The 16,749-nt window shown below is 35.8% G+C and overlaps 1 protein-coding gene across 1 annotated transcript; it reads left to right on the top strand.

Annotated features, from left to right (window-relative positions):
• The first annotated feature begins 4,805 nt into the window (after positions 1-4,805).
• LOC144440296 (phytanoyl-CoA dioxygenase, peroxisomal-like) lies at positions 4,806-15,199 on the top strand. The gene is made up of 8 exons (XM_078129660.1): positions 4,806-4,933; positions 8,803-8,960; positions 9,385-9,550; positions 10,719-10,800; positions 11,445-11,626; positions 12,004-12,153; positions 13,901-14,053; positions 14,884-15,199. Exons 1-8 carry the CDS (start codon positions 4,817-4,819, stop codon positions 14,932-14,934), a joined length of 1,059 nt encoding a protein of 352 aa, XP_077985786.1. The 5' UTR covers positions 4,806-4,816; the 3' UTR covers positions 14,935-15,199.
• Positions 15,200-16,749: the final 1,550 nt, after the last annotated feature.

Consider the following 16,749-nt stretch of genomic DNA (forward strand, 5'->3'; position numbering starts at 1 on the left):
TGCTATCAGATCTCCACTCAGGATCTGTTTACCAAACACAACAACCTTGTGGTTTGATAACTTATTGGTGAACTCAATGAAAGTGATACATTGTAACGTAACTCGTCTCACTATTATTGATACACATGGAAACTATTTTCAGTGTCGGTTCCACTAAGCGGTGTTCTCAAAAGGAAAAAATAATGGTTATTTCAATGATAAAGATGTTGCATAGACCATACTCTCCATACAACCCCAATTTTGGTTGTATTGCCATGAGGGTTATATTGGTGACTGATGTCATATTTAAAAATACATCAACAGTTTGATAAAAATTTGAATTCTCAGTAGTTTTTAGGTGATGGGAATGATGTTGATGTTACAATGAGAGAGAGAGAGAGAGAGAGAGAGAGAGAGAGAGAGAGAGAGAGAGAGAGAGAGAGAGAGAGAGACAGACAGACACGTAAAAATATAATAATAATAAACAGTCCTGCATTTCTTGTCAGTTGTGAGAATGCTCTATTACACACATTGCAGTTACGCCCACTTTTTTATGTCTGAAAATAAGAAAGTTTTGTATCTTTCACTGCTGGATGATAGCTTTTAGCCACTATTGTCAGCTTGTCACACTTCCGTTGTTGGTATATACAGAACTAGAATGGGGAGGGTGAGGCTGGCTGTTAACCAGAATTTTTTAAAACACCTTGTTAAAACAAAAGCACTGGGCCCTTGCTAGACTGTCGACAGTCGCTCGCGCCTTTTTTTCCTACGTCTTATCTAAACTCCGATCCGGCGCAACATACTATAATCGCATACTGATATCGAGGGAGCCTTCGGCCCTCGACATCACTATGCGATTATAGTAGTATTGCGCCGGATCGGAGCGCGGCAACGACTTAAGTTTAGATAAAACGTAGGGAAAAAAAGCGCGAGCGACTGTCGACAGTCTAGGCCCTTGCCTCTGGTAATCTTGCAGCTCTCTGGTATTTAGTTATGTCATTTATATTCCCACTCATTGTTTCAGTGAGGAGTCTGGACCATCCCATAGCTAGATAGCTAAATAATAACACGAAGGTGCTAATAAATGGTGGAAATGGTATTGGAATAGTGTTACTAGTTCAACTTGTAGTATTTGTTGAATGTTAATATGTAAGACATAATTATGACAATGCTATCCACATCTTAAAAAAAGGTGTCACCTGATACTGAATCTAGTGGAACAATTTGTGGTAAGCTGTTTCTATAAAAATGATAAAATAATAAAAGTTTGTATGTATGTATGTATGTATGTATGTATGTATGTATGTATGTATGTATGTATGTATGTATGTCTGTCTGTCTGTCTGTCTGTCTGTCTGTCTGTATGTATGTATGTATTTATGTGTGTGAACATTGTATGTATGTATGTATGTATGTATGTATGTATGTATGTATGTATGTATGCATGCATGCATGCATGTATGTATGTATGTATGTATGTATGTATGTATGTATGTATGTATGTATGTATGTATGTATTTATTTATTTATTTGTGTGTATGTGTGTATGTATATGTGTGTATGTATGTATGTATGTATGTATGTATGTATGTATGTGTGTATGTGTGTGTGTGTGTGTGTATGTATGTATGTATGTATGTATGTATGTATGTATGTATGTATGTTTATTCATGCATTATTTTACTTACGACATTACATGCATGCAGCGTGACAAAAATTATCATTAATGGTGAAATTCGGGACCTTTGATAAATCAAATGGTTCATAGTACACTTCAATTGTCATTTCTAAGGTATCCAGTATCAACAACGTGCACACACAGACACTTTGCTCTCTTTAAAAAAATACATTTTGTTTACCCGACCAGCCTGTTACAGTGGGAAACATTAAAGTGGCCACATGGATGATGATTGGGTATTTCTTTCTGATTTTTAATTTATAAAACAATATTATCATGCATGGCTTTCTACTTTGAAAAAAATCAATGTGAAACAGTATGTGTCAAGTCTTTGTTTACAACTCGATACCTTGCCAAAAATCAATAAATGTACATGTGTAAAATGTTTGTTATTTTATGTACAATAAACGTTTTACACAATTATTTATTTATTTATTTATTTTTTTTATAGCTTTTTGCAATGTATTGAGTTACAAACACAGACTTGGTATTTGTTGTTGTTCACGTTGAATCTTCAAGTAGGAAGCCTTCAAGTTGATAAAAATGTTTATAAATTAAAAATCAGAAGTAAATACCCAATCCTCATCCATATGACAATGGCCACCTCTATATTCGTGTACATGTCGCAATGAAATCTGTGAGCCGTCGTGATGTCAATGCCTTCACGTCACATTACGTTTGTGCATCCAAACAAACCTATTGAACTTTGTAATTTAGATGCATTGAGTATTGGATATTGTACTGTCTACGTGCAGTACGTGTTAGGTAACACATCATGCCCCATCAAAGGGTTGATTAAACAATGTCCAACAAGCTCACTAAGCGAAGTTCATTCGTTTAAGGGGGAGGGGGAGGGGGTCTGGCGTCAATGCAATTGATGAACTTCATTTTTGCACTTCTAAACAAATTTCGACAGAAAACATTCACTGCTTCAATGATAACAGGTTTTGTATTTACTACTGAGGTGTTGATAAGTTGATAACATTTACTTCTAATGTGAGATATGGTGCTGGGTTTCTGTTTTTTTTAATGTGGTATGTGGTGTGACCGCTAAAGTTTTCATCATAGCTTACTTATATCATATGTGTACGTTTGATGTCGCACTTGTGTGAAGGTTCGTTTAGGGGAGGGGGTTGACCTAAACGAACTGTGTTCGTTTGTTGAGCTTGTGCGACATTGTGTTTAATATTAATAACTTACGTGTTGATAAGGATTGCATCATTGTAGATGAGATCATGACTAGGCAGTTTTCATTTCGTGTTTTATTTCATAGACCGCAGGAAATCATTTTGTAAAGATGTTTTAAAAGGCAACGACGTGCAAAGTTTTATACAAATCCAATAAACTATTGTGTTTTGCATAAATTACCTTTTAGCTAGGTCATAATTAGACATTACTCCATCACTGCACAACGAATCCTTTGGCATAAGTAGCACATCATCTCGACTCCCATTCAATCATAGACTTTCGTGCCCGGGCTTTCGTGTAGGGTCTTTATGATTTAAGAGCGACCCTGTTTAATTTCAATTCGATCCCCTCCCCGTCGACGTCATCCCCTTAAGTGCATATAATTTGAACGCTTTCCTGGCTTTTATCTGAAGGAAATTCCATACGTTATCGATAGGAACAATCAACTCGTCTTGCTTTGGCGATCCCCTCACTATAGTTAGTTATTGGTGACTGTATACATCTGTATAGATAACGGCAGCCATAGTTAGCTATTCGTGTATAGATCTGCGTAGCTAGTGGGATATATATATATAGTATTTACACTACTCACACATATTTCGTTTGTTTATTTATTCATTTTTTTATTTTCTGAATTCCTTTTTTGTGCTACGGTTCCTGACCTTCCCATGGAAACACAACACAACAAACATGTAAGGTGGCATAGTTGTAGCAATGTATAGTTGTAGCAATGTATATGTGAACTCAGCAAGGTTGTTGTGTAATGGCTGTATTATGCTGACGGTTTCACCTATATATTTCCAACTTTTATTGACATCACGATGTTCAGTTCTGAATTTTACATTAAGTGGAATGCTCGTTCCATCATGATGGCGATAGAGGAACGCAATTAGTAAGTTGCAACAACAACAATGGGATGGGATTGGATATTACTACGGTCGTTCGAAAAAGTAGGTCGAGTTGAGAGAAACCCCGGATGTCACTGCACTAAGGGACCAGTCAGTTTCCTTGGCCGGGGGGGGGGACTGGTGGTGGTGGGTCAACCTGTTTTTGAAATTGGCAAGGGGGGGAAGTGGGGTCGTCCTGTTTTGTTTTGGATAGGAGGTCATTGTGTTTTGGATTGTGATGGAAGAAAATTGCAATTCTACAATGACATAACTTTGTCTGATCACCTGTGGTAGTTCTTGTCTCCGTTTTATTTAGTTATTTTTCTTTTTCATTTATTGATTTAGTCATGAACCAACAGGTTGTCCCAATTATAGGTTCATTATCTTTAATTATTATGTTTCTTATCTATATTCTTTAATATTACTTCACCTATACCTATGACTCTAGTTACAGAACATATATAAATACTCTGCTCTTTCACAATCAATGGCCAATGTTTCACATAACTATATTGCACTTTTGGGCAAAAATTGAACGTTTCGTAATGGTAATTTTCCTATATAGTTTATAAAAGAAGTTAATCTAAATTGTTCTACACTTCAGTATGAAGGGATTAATTCGCATTGTATATTTTCTATTTCGGATACTACATGTTATCGACAAATTATCACAAGTTTTCACCAAATCTCGTCAGATTCCAGTTTCTATTATACATAGTGGGTAAGAGCACCAACATTTCTCTATTAAATCTACCAGTGACTTTACTATATCAATGGTAATAATGCAAGTATACCAATATTACGGATACTACCTGGCCCATTTTAATGTGACATTCGAAATTAATTTAAAACATATCTTTTTGAAGCTGTGAAATATTACCTTAAAGGCTCATGTTTTAGAATTGAGTAATGAGGGGTTCAGGCTGTTTGCGGTTGTACAGTGAGGGGGTCTGGGCTCAGTTCATCGGTCGAATGGAAACATCCGCCGCCGCCCCCGTGGGAGAAACTGACTGATCCCTAAATGATTATGGGGTGTTCGTCGATGTAACAGGTCATACAGGGACACATCGATGTGACAGCCATTATGCTGCGACATTTGAGCAGTGTTTTTGTGAAAGGTGGAGAACCCTATCTGTGTAAGCGGGTTCTCAATGTCACAGGACATCGTAAGTTTGGAAGATTTCCCCCAAATGGTCATACTGTATCCTTTTAGATTAAGAATAGTTAGTAACATAACGATCCAACATGGATATTTGTTTGTTTGTGTGGGTAGGGTCAAAGTAAAATCGGTCAACTGATCGACAGTGCAGATCTAGTATTACGCTTTTATCATATCGATGAGAGAGAGAGAGAGAGAGAGAGAGAGAGAGAGAGAGAGAGAGAGAGAGAGAGAGAGAGAGAGAGAGAGAGAGAGAGAGGGAGAGGGGGGAGACATAGACAGAGAGACGGAAACCAGACAGACAGATAGATATATAGATAGACAGACAGACAGACAGACAGACAAGAGAGACAGACAGATATATTCTATTAGCTAGCTAGACAGACAGACAGATATATAAACAGACAGGCAGACAGACAGACTGACTGACGGACGGAGGAAATCAGAGAGAACGACAATTACTTATGTTTCACTTTTTACTTAAACATGGCTAAGCATCAGTTGTTGATACTCACTTGCAGAGCTGTTACATTATTAGGCCTGTATAAGATCGTATTCACATATTTTCTCAAATGTCTGTTATTCATGGCGCTTGACCCCAACTGAAATAGTCCAATGAACTGAGCAAACTTTAAATTTAGGGAGCGATCAGTTTTTACGGCCGGGGGTGAGCCGGTGACTTTTTGTTCATGTTGTACTTAACAATAGTGACCCCCCTGCAATTCATCCACAAAACAATCCACACCCCCCCCCCTTACGAATAAAAAAACACAATGATCACCCCATCTGTTAACAAGAAACACTCTTTTTGTTCTTGCAAAAGACACTTTATTCTCAAAATACCGCACACTGCATAGTTAATTTTACATGTTACATTTTCAGTAATTTTAAGTGTATCTGGTAGATTGCTAACCAAAATCCATTAATTCACATGTATAAAGCTCTTTAGATAGGAACCCAATCAGAAGTATGATTGTCTGTTCACGGACATACACAGTATTCATGTTTTAGTAACCAAAAGTTCTAGGACATCTCTTAGATTGAGTGAACTATTAAATATTGATTAATTCAGCTAATTATCAAGTACAATATTATAAATGGAGATAATATACTTGTAAACCCATGTCAATAACTGTCACACATAATGATGTACTAGCAGCATGTAATGAATTGTTTACATCATATAAAGATGTGTTCACATCATATAGTCAATGTATTGTTTTCTTTAGACTTAACACAACTGCGGCTTTCCATACATGTACACGTTTGCACTCCTCAAGGCACTTGTTTGTCCTGTTCATAATTGGCACTGACTCAAACTCCACCCCATTCATTGACCACACTGCTAATTTTAACCAAAATATTTTTGAAAGGTTTTGAATAATGAAATGTGATAAATGTCATTGGTTTCAAACTAGAAATTAAAAAATGACAATAAAAATGTTTTCTGTACTACAGCAGTTTCTAAACTAGATTACTAATTCAATTCACTTACTATTGGCTATGTTGTCCAGTATATTGCTGGCATCATGATAGCCTTGAAAATATATACAGTCTAATACCAAGGAAATGTAATGTTATGATCTGATGACAAAATTGTACTTGCAGTATATAATCACTCAATGTGGATACTAGATATTCCAGGGGAGATGTAAAATCTAATTTTCCTCATAACTTTGCACCGTGTCAATACTATAGAAGTCCTGGCTACTAGATCACCATCAAACAAGTCTGTGTTTATAACTTTGTTTATCAGTCATTCACATAATATATATTCTCCGAGAATTCGATTAATATTGTGTTCACCTTGGAATATATTCTTGGTAGTTTACGGTGTAAAACAATAGCAAGAGAAAAGGGGGGTTTCACATGTAGCCTGGTAACATGTATTAAACTTGGTGATGGTCACAGGTATCAGAGAAGAAGTGAAACACAAACACTGAAAAGTAATTTTTGATAAGACAATCATGTAGTTCGTACTATAGCTATGCAAAGTAACAGTTCAATAGTTTGTACATGTATGATAAATCAACACATTAGGGGTGGGATCAGTAGGTAAAAAACATTCTTTAAGTAAGGCCTCAGAACCCCTTCCCCTTCTAACTAAATTGGTAAAATTGTTGCACACAGCACAACCAATTTCAAATCAGTATGTAGTATTATGTAATGCTATGAATATAAAGCCAGTATGTAGTGAGGAAAATTAGCTCTTTTATTGGCACAATAAATGTATTTTAGTGCCATGCATAACAATTTTTTTTCCCATTTTTCAATCTGACATTTTTAGAATTGTTTGTATTGGGGTACAAAACAGATTTCATTATAAAAGACCTCCTCTCACCCCCACTCCACACTAAAAGAATTTAGTTTTTACCCTACATTGAACTATTGATCTCAACCATAAATCAATTTGGGACATCTAATGGAGATGATTGTAGTTATCATACATTAGATGTACAAACATATATAGGAACTAGACTAACTATATACATGGACATTGAATATCTAATATCTAGTCACAGGCTGGGTCAGGCACTTTCAGTCACAGTGTTTACCACATATTATTTCAAAGTGTCCTAAATTGGTTATGTTTGTGCAGAATTCCACATGTTCAGGTCAATGAAGGAACAGATTTTAGAGCCAGTAAATCTTAAGGTATTTCATTTCTTATGTGTTACATGTACAGCTACACGAGCAAGTTTTTCTAGATGACACAATGCAACTAATGGCGTGCAATAGCGAGAAGTCATTTCTAACAAATAACTGTTGCTTAAAGGTGGCCATGGTGCAGTGTTGTGATGCCATACCATTATATGTATTGGATGGTTCTAGGACAAATGCCCCGTAAAAAGGCAATAAAAACTGATCGCCCCCTTATTCGTACTTTTATTACGTTCTCTGATACCAACAATATTTACTTTTTACTTTCCATTTCACATATCTTAGAGAACATGTCCTTTGTGAGCTCTTTGCACTGGCATGGTCATTTCCAATATTTAGCCCAGAGGTCAACCGAAGCTTTGATGTGTGGAATCAATGCCAGATGATACATACATATCTTAATAATTTATCTATTCCATGAAACCAATACAAGTCTAGTTTTGTGCAAAATTAAAGCTACACTAACTGCAACTGGACCTTTAAAAAGTAAAAACAAAACCCCCCCCCAAAAAAACAACAACAACAACAACAACAACAACAACAACAAACAAACAGCAAACAAACAAACAAACAAACAAACAAACAAAACACCAAATAAACAAACAAACAAACAAACAAACAGTTTGTTATATACACAGACAACTAATCTAGTTAGTTGTCTGTGTTACATATAATGACTTACTTATACATAATATCGCACGCTCTGAAAAGTGATATGTGAATCACCTGTGGGTAATTGTCCAGCTGTACACATGGCTCTATGATTCCTAGACTCTCTCACAGTCCTCGGAACTTCGCTTTACTAAAATCGACGCTAAATGAATTATTTTGTATGTACCGATACCATCTACATAACGTACTCCATCGTACTCGAACAACCTTGTACTGTGCGCCCTCATCGACCACTAGAGATATATGTTCGTTGACGTGTGACTGCGACGCTCCGTGTTATCGCTCGGGGCTTCGCGATAACACGGAGCGTCGCTGTCACACGTCAACAAATGGTTATCTCTATCATGGTCGATGAGGGCGCACAGTACAAGGATATTCGAGTACGGTTAATTAGCTGGCATCGGTACATACAAAATAATTCGTTTAGCTTTAATTTTAGTAAAGCGAAGCTCCGAGGGCTGTAAGAGAGTCTATATGATTCCGCAATGCTCTCCTTCACTATACGTATTGTGCGATAGACGTACATATGTTTCAATCTGATTCGGTAGGTAGATTCCTTAACTACGTACCTTACACAGCCCCGTACTGTTACCACTTTTTCTACGTCGTCGTCTGCACCCATCCAGTATGTTTTAGATAACGATGTTTTAACAGATGAACAGGCAGACTTCTACAGTGAAAATGGCTTCTTGATTATACGAAAACTGGTTCCTCAAGAAAAATTGGACAAGTACTGGTAGGCATCCATATAAAATTATTGTTAATTTATAGTAGAACAGTTTTGTTTATAGTGACACTTGGACCGTAAAATACATCACATTGTCATTCTTGTCACCCCTCCCCCTCTTTCTATGTGACTATGTTGAAAGGAATTATATAAAGCGCCCTCAACGACTGATCTAGATCTGTCAATCGAAGTGACATTATGACGTTTCAGTAGTCTGAAAGTTTACTGTCACTGTTTACAAACCTAACACACATATGATTAAGGAGACTTCAGTAATGACAAGGGGGAGGGGGCCGAAGAATGGATGAGGTCATATTTTAAATCATACTTAGCGTTGCGATGTCGTCGCAACAGCAACTTCCTTTATATGTTTAATTTGTTCAAGCCAGTCTACACAAGTTCAGCATACAGCATGGTTACAATATTATTACAGGCAATGCTTTGAGAGGGTCTGCAGGGAAAAAGATCTACCACAAGACATGCAACTTATGAAAGATATCGCCCTAACGAAAGCAAAATATACTGGAGAAATACCCGTATCTAGGATCCAATATCTCCATAATTTTCCAGACTTAATGGAATACAGCCGCCTCCCCGAGGTAGGATTCTCTATTATAATATTAATGTCTCAAGAACATGAATATATATATGCAAAAAAGATCTACATAAACATATTTATAAGCACACAACAAGTCAGTCAGTACGGACCATACACAGAAAGCTAATAAATCCTGCAGCTGCAGAGATCGCAAGCAGTGTCCACTCAACGGCAACTGCCTATCAACCAACGTAATATACAGGGCACAAGTCACACCAGATAAGAACAACACAAAACTATATACTTTGGGCTATTAAACAGAGAACACATTTACGCAACGATTCTCAAACCACAAACACACATTTACTCATAAGGAGCTACAGTACAGCACAGAGCTATCCAAACAAGTTTGGAATTTGAAGGAAAGGAACCAACCATATAATATCAAGTGGAATATCATCACCCAAGTGGCTGCTTATACAAGTGAGACGAAACGTTGTAACCTCTGTTTAACTGAGAAACTTTGCATAATCAATGCTGAAAAGAATACATTACTGAACAAAAAATCTGAACTGGTCTCGAAATGTCGCCATGAAGGCAAATACTCGCTCGCCAACTATAGAAGCAAACCCCCGTAAGGAATAGTTTAGTCCGACAATCTTGTTACGCAATATACAACATTAAGTGTATGTATCGATTTTAACAATCCCAGTTGTCTGATGATCGCTCGAAGCGTGAAACTCTGAGTTACGACTTTATATTACATCCTTATTCTTTTGAATTAAATTAAGTATATATATATATATATATATATATATATATATATATATATATATATATATATATATATATATATATATATATATATATATATATATATATATATATATATATACACACACACGCACACACATGTATATATATATAAATAAGCTATACATCTATGCCATGCCAGTTCTTACTGTTTCCTATTGTTATAGATTTGTCTGTCTGTCTGTCTGTCTGTCTGTCTGTCTGCCTGTATGTCTGTCTGTCTGTCTGTCTGTCTGTCTGTATGTCTGTCTATCTAATATAGAATATATCTATCTGTCTGTCGCTATCTATCTATATATCTATCTGTCTGATTTCTGTCTGTCTCTCTCATCGATATGGTAAAAATAGTGTGTTACCGATTTTCATACTTTAAAGTAATATTTTTTGTGTTTTTTATATTGTTTTATGTGTAATAGATTTTACGATATGTGAAATGCTTCACTGGACCAAACATCCTTGCTATACACACCATGCTAATTAACAAACCAACAGACTCAGGTATGATGTGTAAATGAGAAGTATTATATGTAAATTGTCATAGTGAATGGAAAACACTATCACCACATTTGTACTGCTGCACTACTTTATCGCTTTAAGTGTGAATGTCTCTGACATATTCATATAGAGTATAGTCCATACGTTTGAAAGTGCAATGTCTTGTGTGTGTGTGTGTGTGTGTGTGTGTATATATATATATATATATATATATATATATATATATATATATATATATATATATATATATATATATATATATATATATATATTGAAATGTTGATGCATGTATGTATGTATGTATGTATGTATGTATGTATGCATGCGCATGTATGTATGTATGTATGTATGTATGTATGTATGTATGTATGTATGTATGTATGTATGTATGTATGTATGTATGTATGATATTTTCCATACCATATTTAGCATACATGTAGTTGTTTCGAAGCTAGTTATTGAACAACTGACAGCAAACTCTTGATGACAAAAACCATTTATTTATTGATGCAAAACTTGACAGTAAATTGCAAAATAGATTATGTGTCTGAAGTATTAAAAGTAGAAACGTAATAGGTGAGAAATATTACGAGTGTACTGATATGGCAACGCCTTCTTTTAACTGTAATCATTTTTATCACTGCTAGGTACGAAGAGTTCACGTCACCCAATGCACCAGGATCTGTACTATTTCCCATACCGTCCAGCAGAGAGAATTGTCGCTACCTGGACGGCCATGGAAAAAATAGATGTTGAGAATGGTTGTCTTTCTGTATATCCTGGGAGTCATAACAGAGAACTCATGGACCATGATTACCCTCAGTGGGAGGTGCATTATACTACATTCATATCAATTTACCAATAACTATCAATTCATATCGATAGATAGATAGATACTTCAATGGAGTGTAAACCATTTTCCTAGTCCTTTTGAAATAATGAAAGAAATTTGAGAGTTCATCGTCTTGTCTTTAAGCAAATCAACAATTTTTTTTTCCACCGAGTTGACACAGTATTTGGCAGCCATATTGGTGTATGAAATGGCTTGATTCCTGTATCATTTTGTCATCAATTTCAAATATTTGTACTGTGACACGAACTGAAAATAGGTTGAAAGTAAACTAAATTAAATTAGATTATATATTTTTACTACACCCGATCAAACTCCAAAAGGCATGTCTTTACTAAGACAATTTTACATTGCAGGGTGGTGTCAATAGTTTGTATTTGGGTGTAGTGGACTATTCTTCGGATCAGCCAAGGTTACGAGTTGAAATGGAAGCTGGAGACACGTTGTTGTTCCATCCTCTTCTTATCCATGGATCAGGAATTAACAGAAGTACACGAACTAGAAAGGTATGGATTGGAACATTTACCTCATATGTAACAGACCATGTTCTATCACCTGGAAGTCTGCAATGTCTCTAAATGATGCTATGGTTATTAGGAATTCTGTTTTGATCGTCATGTAGCTATTTGTCTTGTAGAAATTTAACTTTTTGAGGCTTAATACTAATAATAGGTATTCCTTACTGTATTACGACAGCAAATCATTTTTAGCACAATTGAACCTAAGTTCAGTAGTGCTATAGGCATCGTCCGGCGTCTGTGTGTGTGTGTGTGTGTGTGTGTGTATGTGTATGTGTGTGTAAACGACTTAAAGTCAAAAACCGCAACTTCGATTGGCTTGATATTTGGTGGGGACATTACTTATGGTGTTCTAATGAAAGATTGATCAAATCAAAATGATCTTACCACCGGTTTGTGATTTGGGTCAAAAAATATGATTTTTGGTAAAAAAAAAAAACTTAAACTCAGAAACTACTGGGCAGATTGGCGCGAAATTTGGTGGAAACGTTCTTAAGGGGGTATTTGTTCATGACATGATGATTCCATCAGTAATATGCAAATTAAGGCTAAAAATGTGTCTTTTTGGTCAAAAGTCAATACTCCCAAAACTACCGAGCAGATTGGGCTGAAATTGAATGGGAATGCATCTAGTGATGTATAGATGTGAAGAAATACTAAGGATACAATGTCATGAGTGATATGGAAATAAGGTGTAAAAATGTTAATTTTTGGTTAAAAACTTGTATCTAACAAAGTACTTGGTCAATAACACTGAAACTTGGTGAGGTGTTCCTAGAAGTGTTATTATGCAGATTTTCTTCAAAATACTTTGACACAATTTGCCCTAGCAACCATGACCATGCCCTTAGCAACAACCAATTGGCAGTATATTTTGGTCAAATGACAACATCATCTGGTAGGCAAGTGAGTAAACATTCAAAAAATGTATGCAAATATCCCTAGCAACCATGACAATGCCCATAACAACAACCAAATAATCACATATATTGCAAAGATAACAGGAATAGAAAGACAAATGAATAAACATTCAAAAAATATATGCAAATGTACCTAGCAACAGGACCACACCCATAGCAACAGCCAAATAATCACATATATTGTGAAGATAACCAGAAGGATTAATAGACAATTGAATAAACATTCAAAAAATGTATGTAAATTTGCCTAGCAACAAGACCACGCCCATAGCAACAACCAAATAATCATGTATATTGCAAAGATAACAACAGGAATAGACAGACAAATGAATAAACATTTAAAAGTGTATGCAAATATGTCTAATATATCATTTTCTCTGATTGCCGCCTCCATTCAAAGCACAAAGAAAAGCTTGGTGTATCTTAGGTCATGTAGCTAGAAAGCCCCTGATTTTATCACTTAGAAACAATTGAATTGCCACTATTATTGTCAAAAATGAATTTAGGATGCTACAAACCTTCTTTAGGAAAATTGTTGCCGTACATTCTGCAATGAGTCCTTTCTGGAAAAAAAAGAGTACTGGTCGAATTTGCCTTCGAAGCAGAATACATTCGATGACACCATTATAGACGATTTTTTAATTGGAACGTCACCCCTTTTATCTACCTTTTGGTTATGGCAAGCTATGAGGAACTTCAGTGTTAAGTTAGTATGGAACACATCTGAAATTACGCCAATTACTATTGACACGTCTTTCATCTCAAAAGTCTGGGTGATTTGCGCGAGTAAACGAAATGTGAATTTGTGTTTTCAGTGTATCTCAAGTCACTTTGCCAGTGTAGACTGCAATGTGCTAGATGAATGGGAACCGATACAGGGGAATTATGTCAAAGCAGTTGCTAAAGTAGTGGCTAGAAAGTTTAAGAAGAAAGGTCTGGAATGGCCTACAGACTATGACCCTGTGAAGGTAAGTGACAGAGAACCATATGCATATTGGAACAGTGAATAAATCCTTTCTGTTAAACAAATAATTACATTGGAGCAGAATTTGGTGAAAATCACTATTTTGTTTGCAAAAATCACTATTTAGTATGCAAACATATAAACATATATAAACATATTAATTTTGAGGTGTCTTCATGGAAACATATTCCAAATTCAGAATGTTATTGCTTTGACATTTATTTAAGATGGGTCTGTGCATAGACATATGTAAATGTTGTATACATATTGCAATAAAACACCTGTATCTGTTTTGGTGTCTATATCTTATGACATTTTAGCTACAATCAAAACTAATGCCTTGCTGTTGAATTCAACTCTTGTGAGGGGAAGTTACACGTTACTATTTTTTCTAAAGCAAAGCAAAATACAGCACAGCAAAGCAAAGCACAGCACAGCAAAGCAAAGCAAAACAAAGCAAAGCAAACCAAACCATAGCACAGCACAGCACAGTACGTGTGCGGCAAAGTAAAACAGCACAGCACAACACATCACAGCACGGAACAGCACATCACATCACAGCACATCACAGCACAGCACAGCAAACCACAGCACAGTACAGCACAGCATGGCAAAGCTAAGTAAACCAGAAAAAAAGTTCGACTGTGCATTGATATATGAGGATCAATGGAAGATATCACAAATACAATATTTACAAACTAATCCCGATGTATCTAACAAGTCGATTTATTTGACATTCTAGAACAAATATGTTGTATTTGAATTATACTAATGAGAAAAGAACTGCTCAAGTGTGAATAAAAGACTTTTTTTTTCATATTTTTCATATTACAGCAACAATGGCTTGACAGAGCTCGATTGGTTCATGGTAATCGAAGGAATTGAAGAAGTCATGAAGGGAGAAATGTATATTGAAAGTTATTTCTGTTGAAGAGAAGTAAACAAAATCGTTATATACAGCAGAGACAGACATTTAGAGGTTATTTCCCAATATTTTTCTTTGTTCAGCCAAGGAAAATACAAGTGTTCTAATGGGTCTTTGTCACTACGAGTCGATAGACGAGTAGTGACATCCCCTAGGTCATGAGTATTTTCTGGCTGAATGAAGAAAAATATTGGAGAATAACATAATTATACCAGCACCAATAATATCAAAGAAAAAATAGGGAAAGTAATGGTAATTTTGAACGTTTTGACTCATATTTCAAACACAGCAGAACCAATGATGACATGGGACATCGTGACATAGATGTGTGTTGTTGTGATGTAGGCATGCGGTCTTGACATAGAAATATCAATATATTCCATATTTTTTCGTTTAAATGGCTCGTGCATGGTGTAATAGATAGTTAAACAAGTACTGCAATCTCGTATTATCGTCATTTACATTTGAGACTTTGATATACACTTTGAAATAAATTTGACTAGGTCAGTGATCAATTACAATCAAGCTATTGTTTGAGTAAAACTACATTGGCCGTTATTAGTCACGGATTATTTTGGAAAATCTTTAAAATTCTTACTGTCTTATTGAAAGATTCTCGCTGTAAAGCTAAAAAATTCATAGACATAATATTGTATCAAAATAAACCATAATTTGGTAGTATGGAAATATTAGGTACAAACAATCAGGGTCAGATATTAATGCTCATATTATTAAGATATTCCTTTCCACATCTATGAACTAGATGATGTAAGAAAAGCAATATATTGTTTTAATTAAGGAAAACACCTTGCTGGTCGATTGTTTTCTGTTGAATTGTCATATACATGTATATATACATTCTATTTGTTATCTTGATTGGTCGTACGTGGAAGTGTCATGCTTTCAATGTTGAATATATATAAAGGATGCCAGTTTTGAATTATACATTGGTGAGACTGTAATACGTAATGTAATTAATAAGCCAAGCCTAGCACTCGCTCCGTGCAGTCTATTACACTGTATGTTGGTTCTTCACCCTGTGATTAATAGCTTGTCTACTGGCTGGATCTGCCAATATGCTGGGATGTATGCAGAACGTAATTTTGAGGAGTTACAGATGCAATCATTAGTCATATTCAGTAGACTACCTCAATCACATCAGATATACCCATATGGATATTGGATTTCATTGCACATACATGCAGATGAAACCAACACGCACGTAGGTTTGTTGTTTTCATTAATTATATGTTGTTTAAGACCAAAAGTGATGTTTTTTAACAGAATAGCCCCCCCACAAAGTAATCGTGGTTAGGGTGTTTAGCTGCTCTTATATGCCCTCCCACTGGTGAATGTCTACCCTCTCTTCCACTGGGTTTCAACTTGCCCTCCAGCCAACTGCCCACCCAATATTGTGAATGATTTACCATTCCCCACCAGGAAAACGTTTGTGTTCTCTACATTTTCCACGATACCTACAATTCATTTTAGCATACTCAATGTGCATTACCTTAGAGACATCATGTCCTCCACCCCCAATGTATCAAAATCAGGACTTTCCCGCCTTGTAATATGCCATACTTCAGTGTTGAATTCGAAGTAACCTCAACTTGCAATAATAGGAAAGAATATATTCCTATTCATTATTTGGCCTTACCCTCTCGTATCAAACAGTACACAATAACGACTTCAAATCGGGCTTTCAGGCGGCGTCCTTGAATCTTTGTACAAACTACCTTTATAACGAGTATGTCATTATACTGTCACAGTGATAA

This window comes from Glandiceps talaboti, chromosome 1 (assembly GCF_964340395.1).
Source record: "Glandiceps talaboti chromosome 1, keGlaTala1.1, whole genome shotgun sequence".
Classification (NCBI taxonomy): Eukaryota; Metazoa; Hemichordata; class Enteropneusta; family Spengelidae; genus Glandiceps; species Glandiceps talaboti.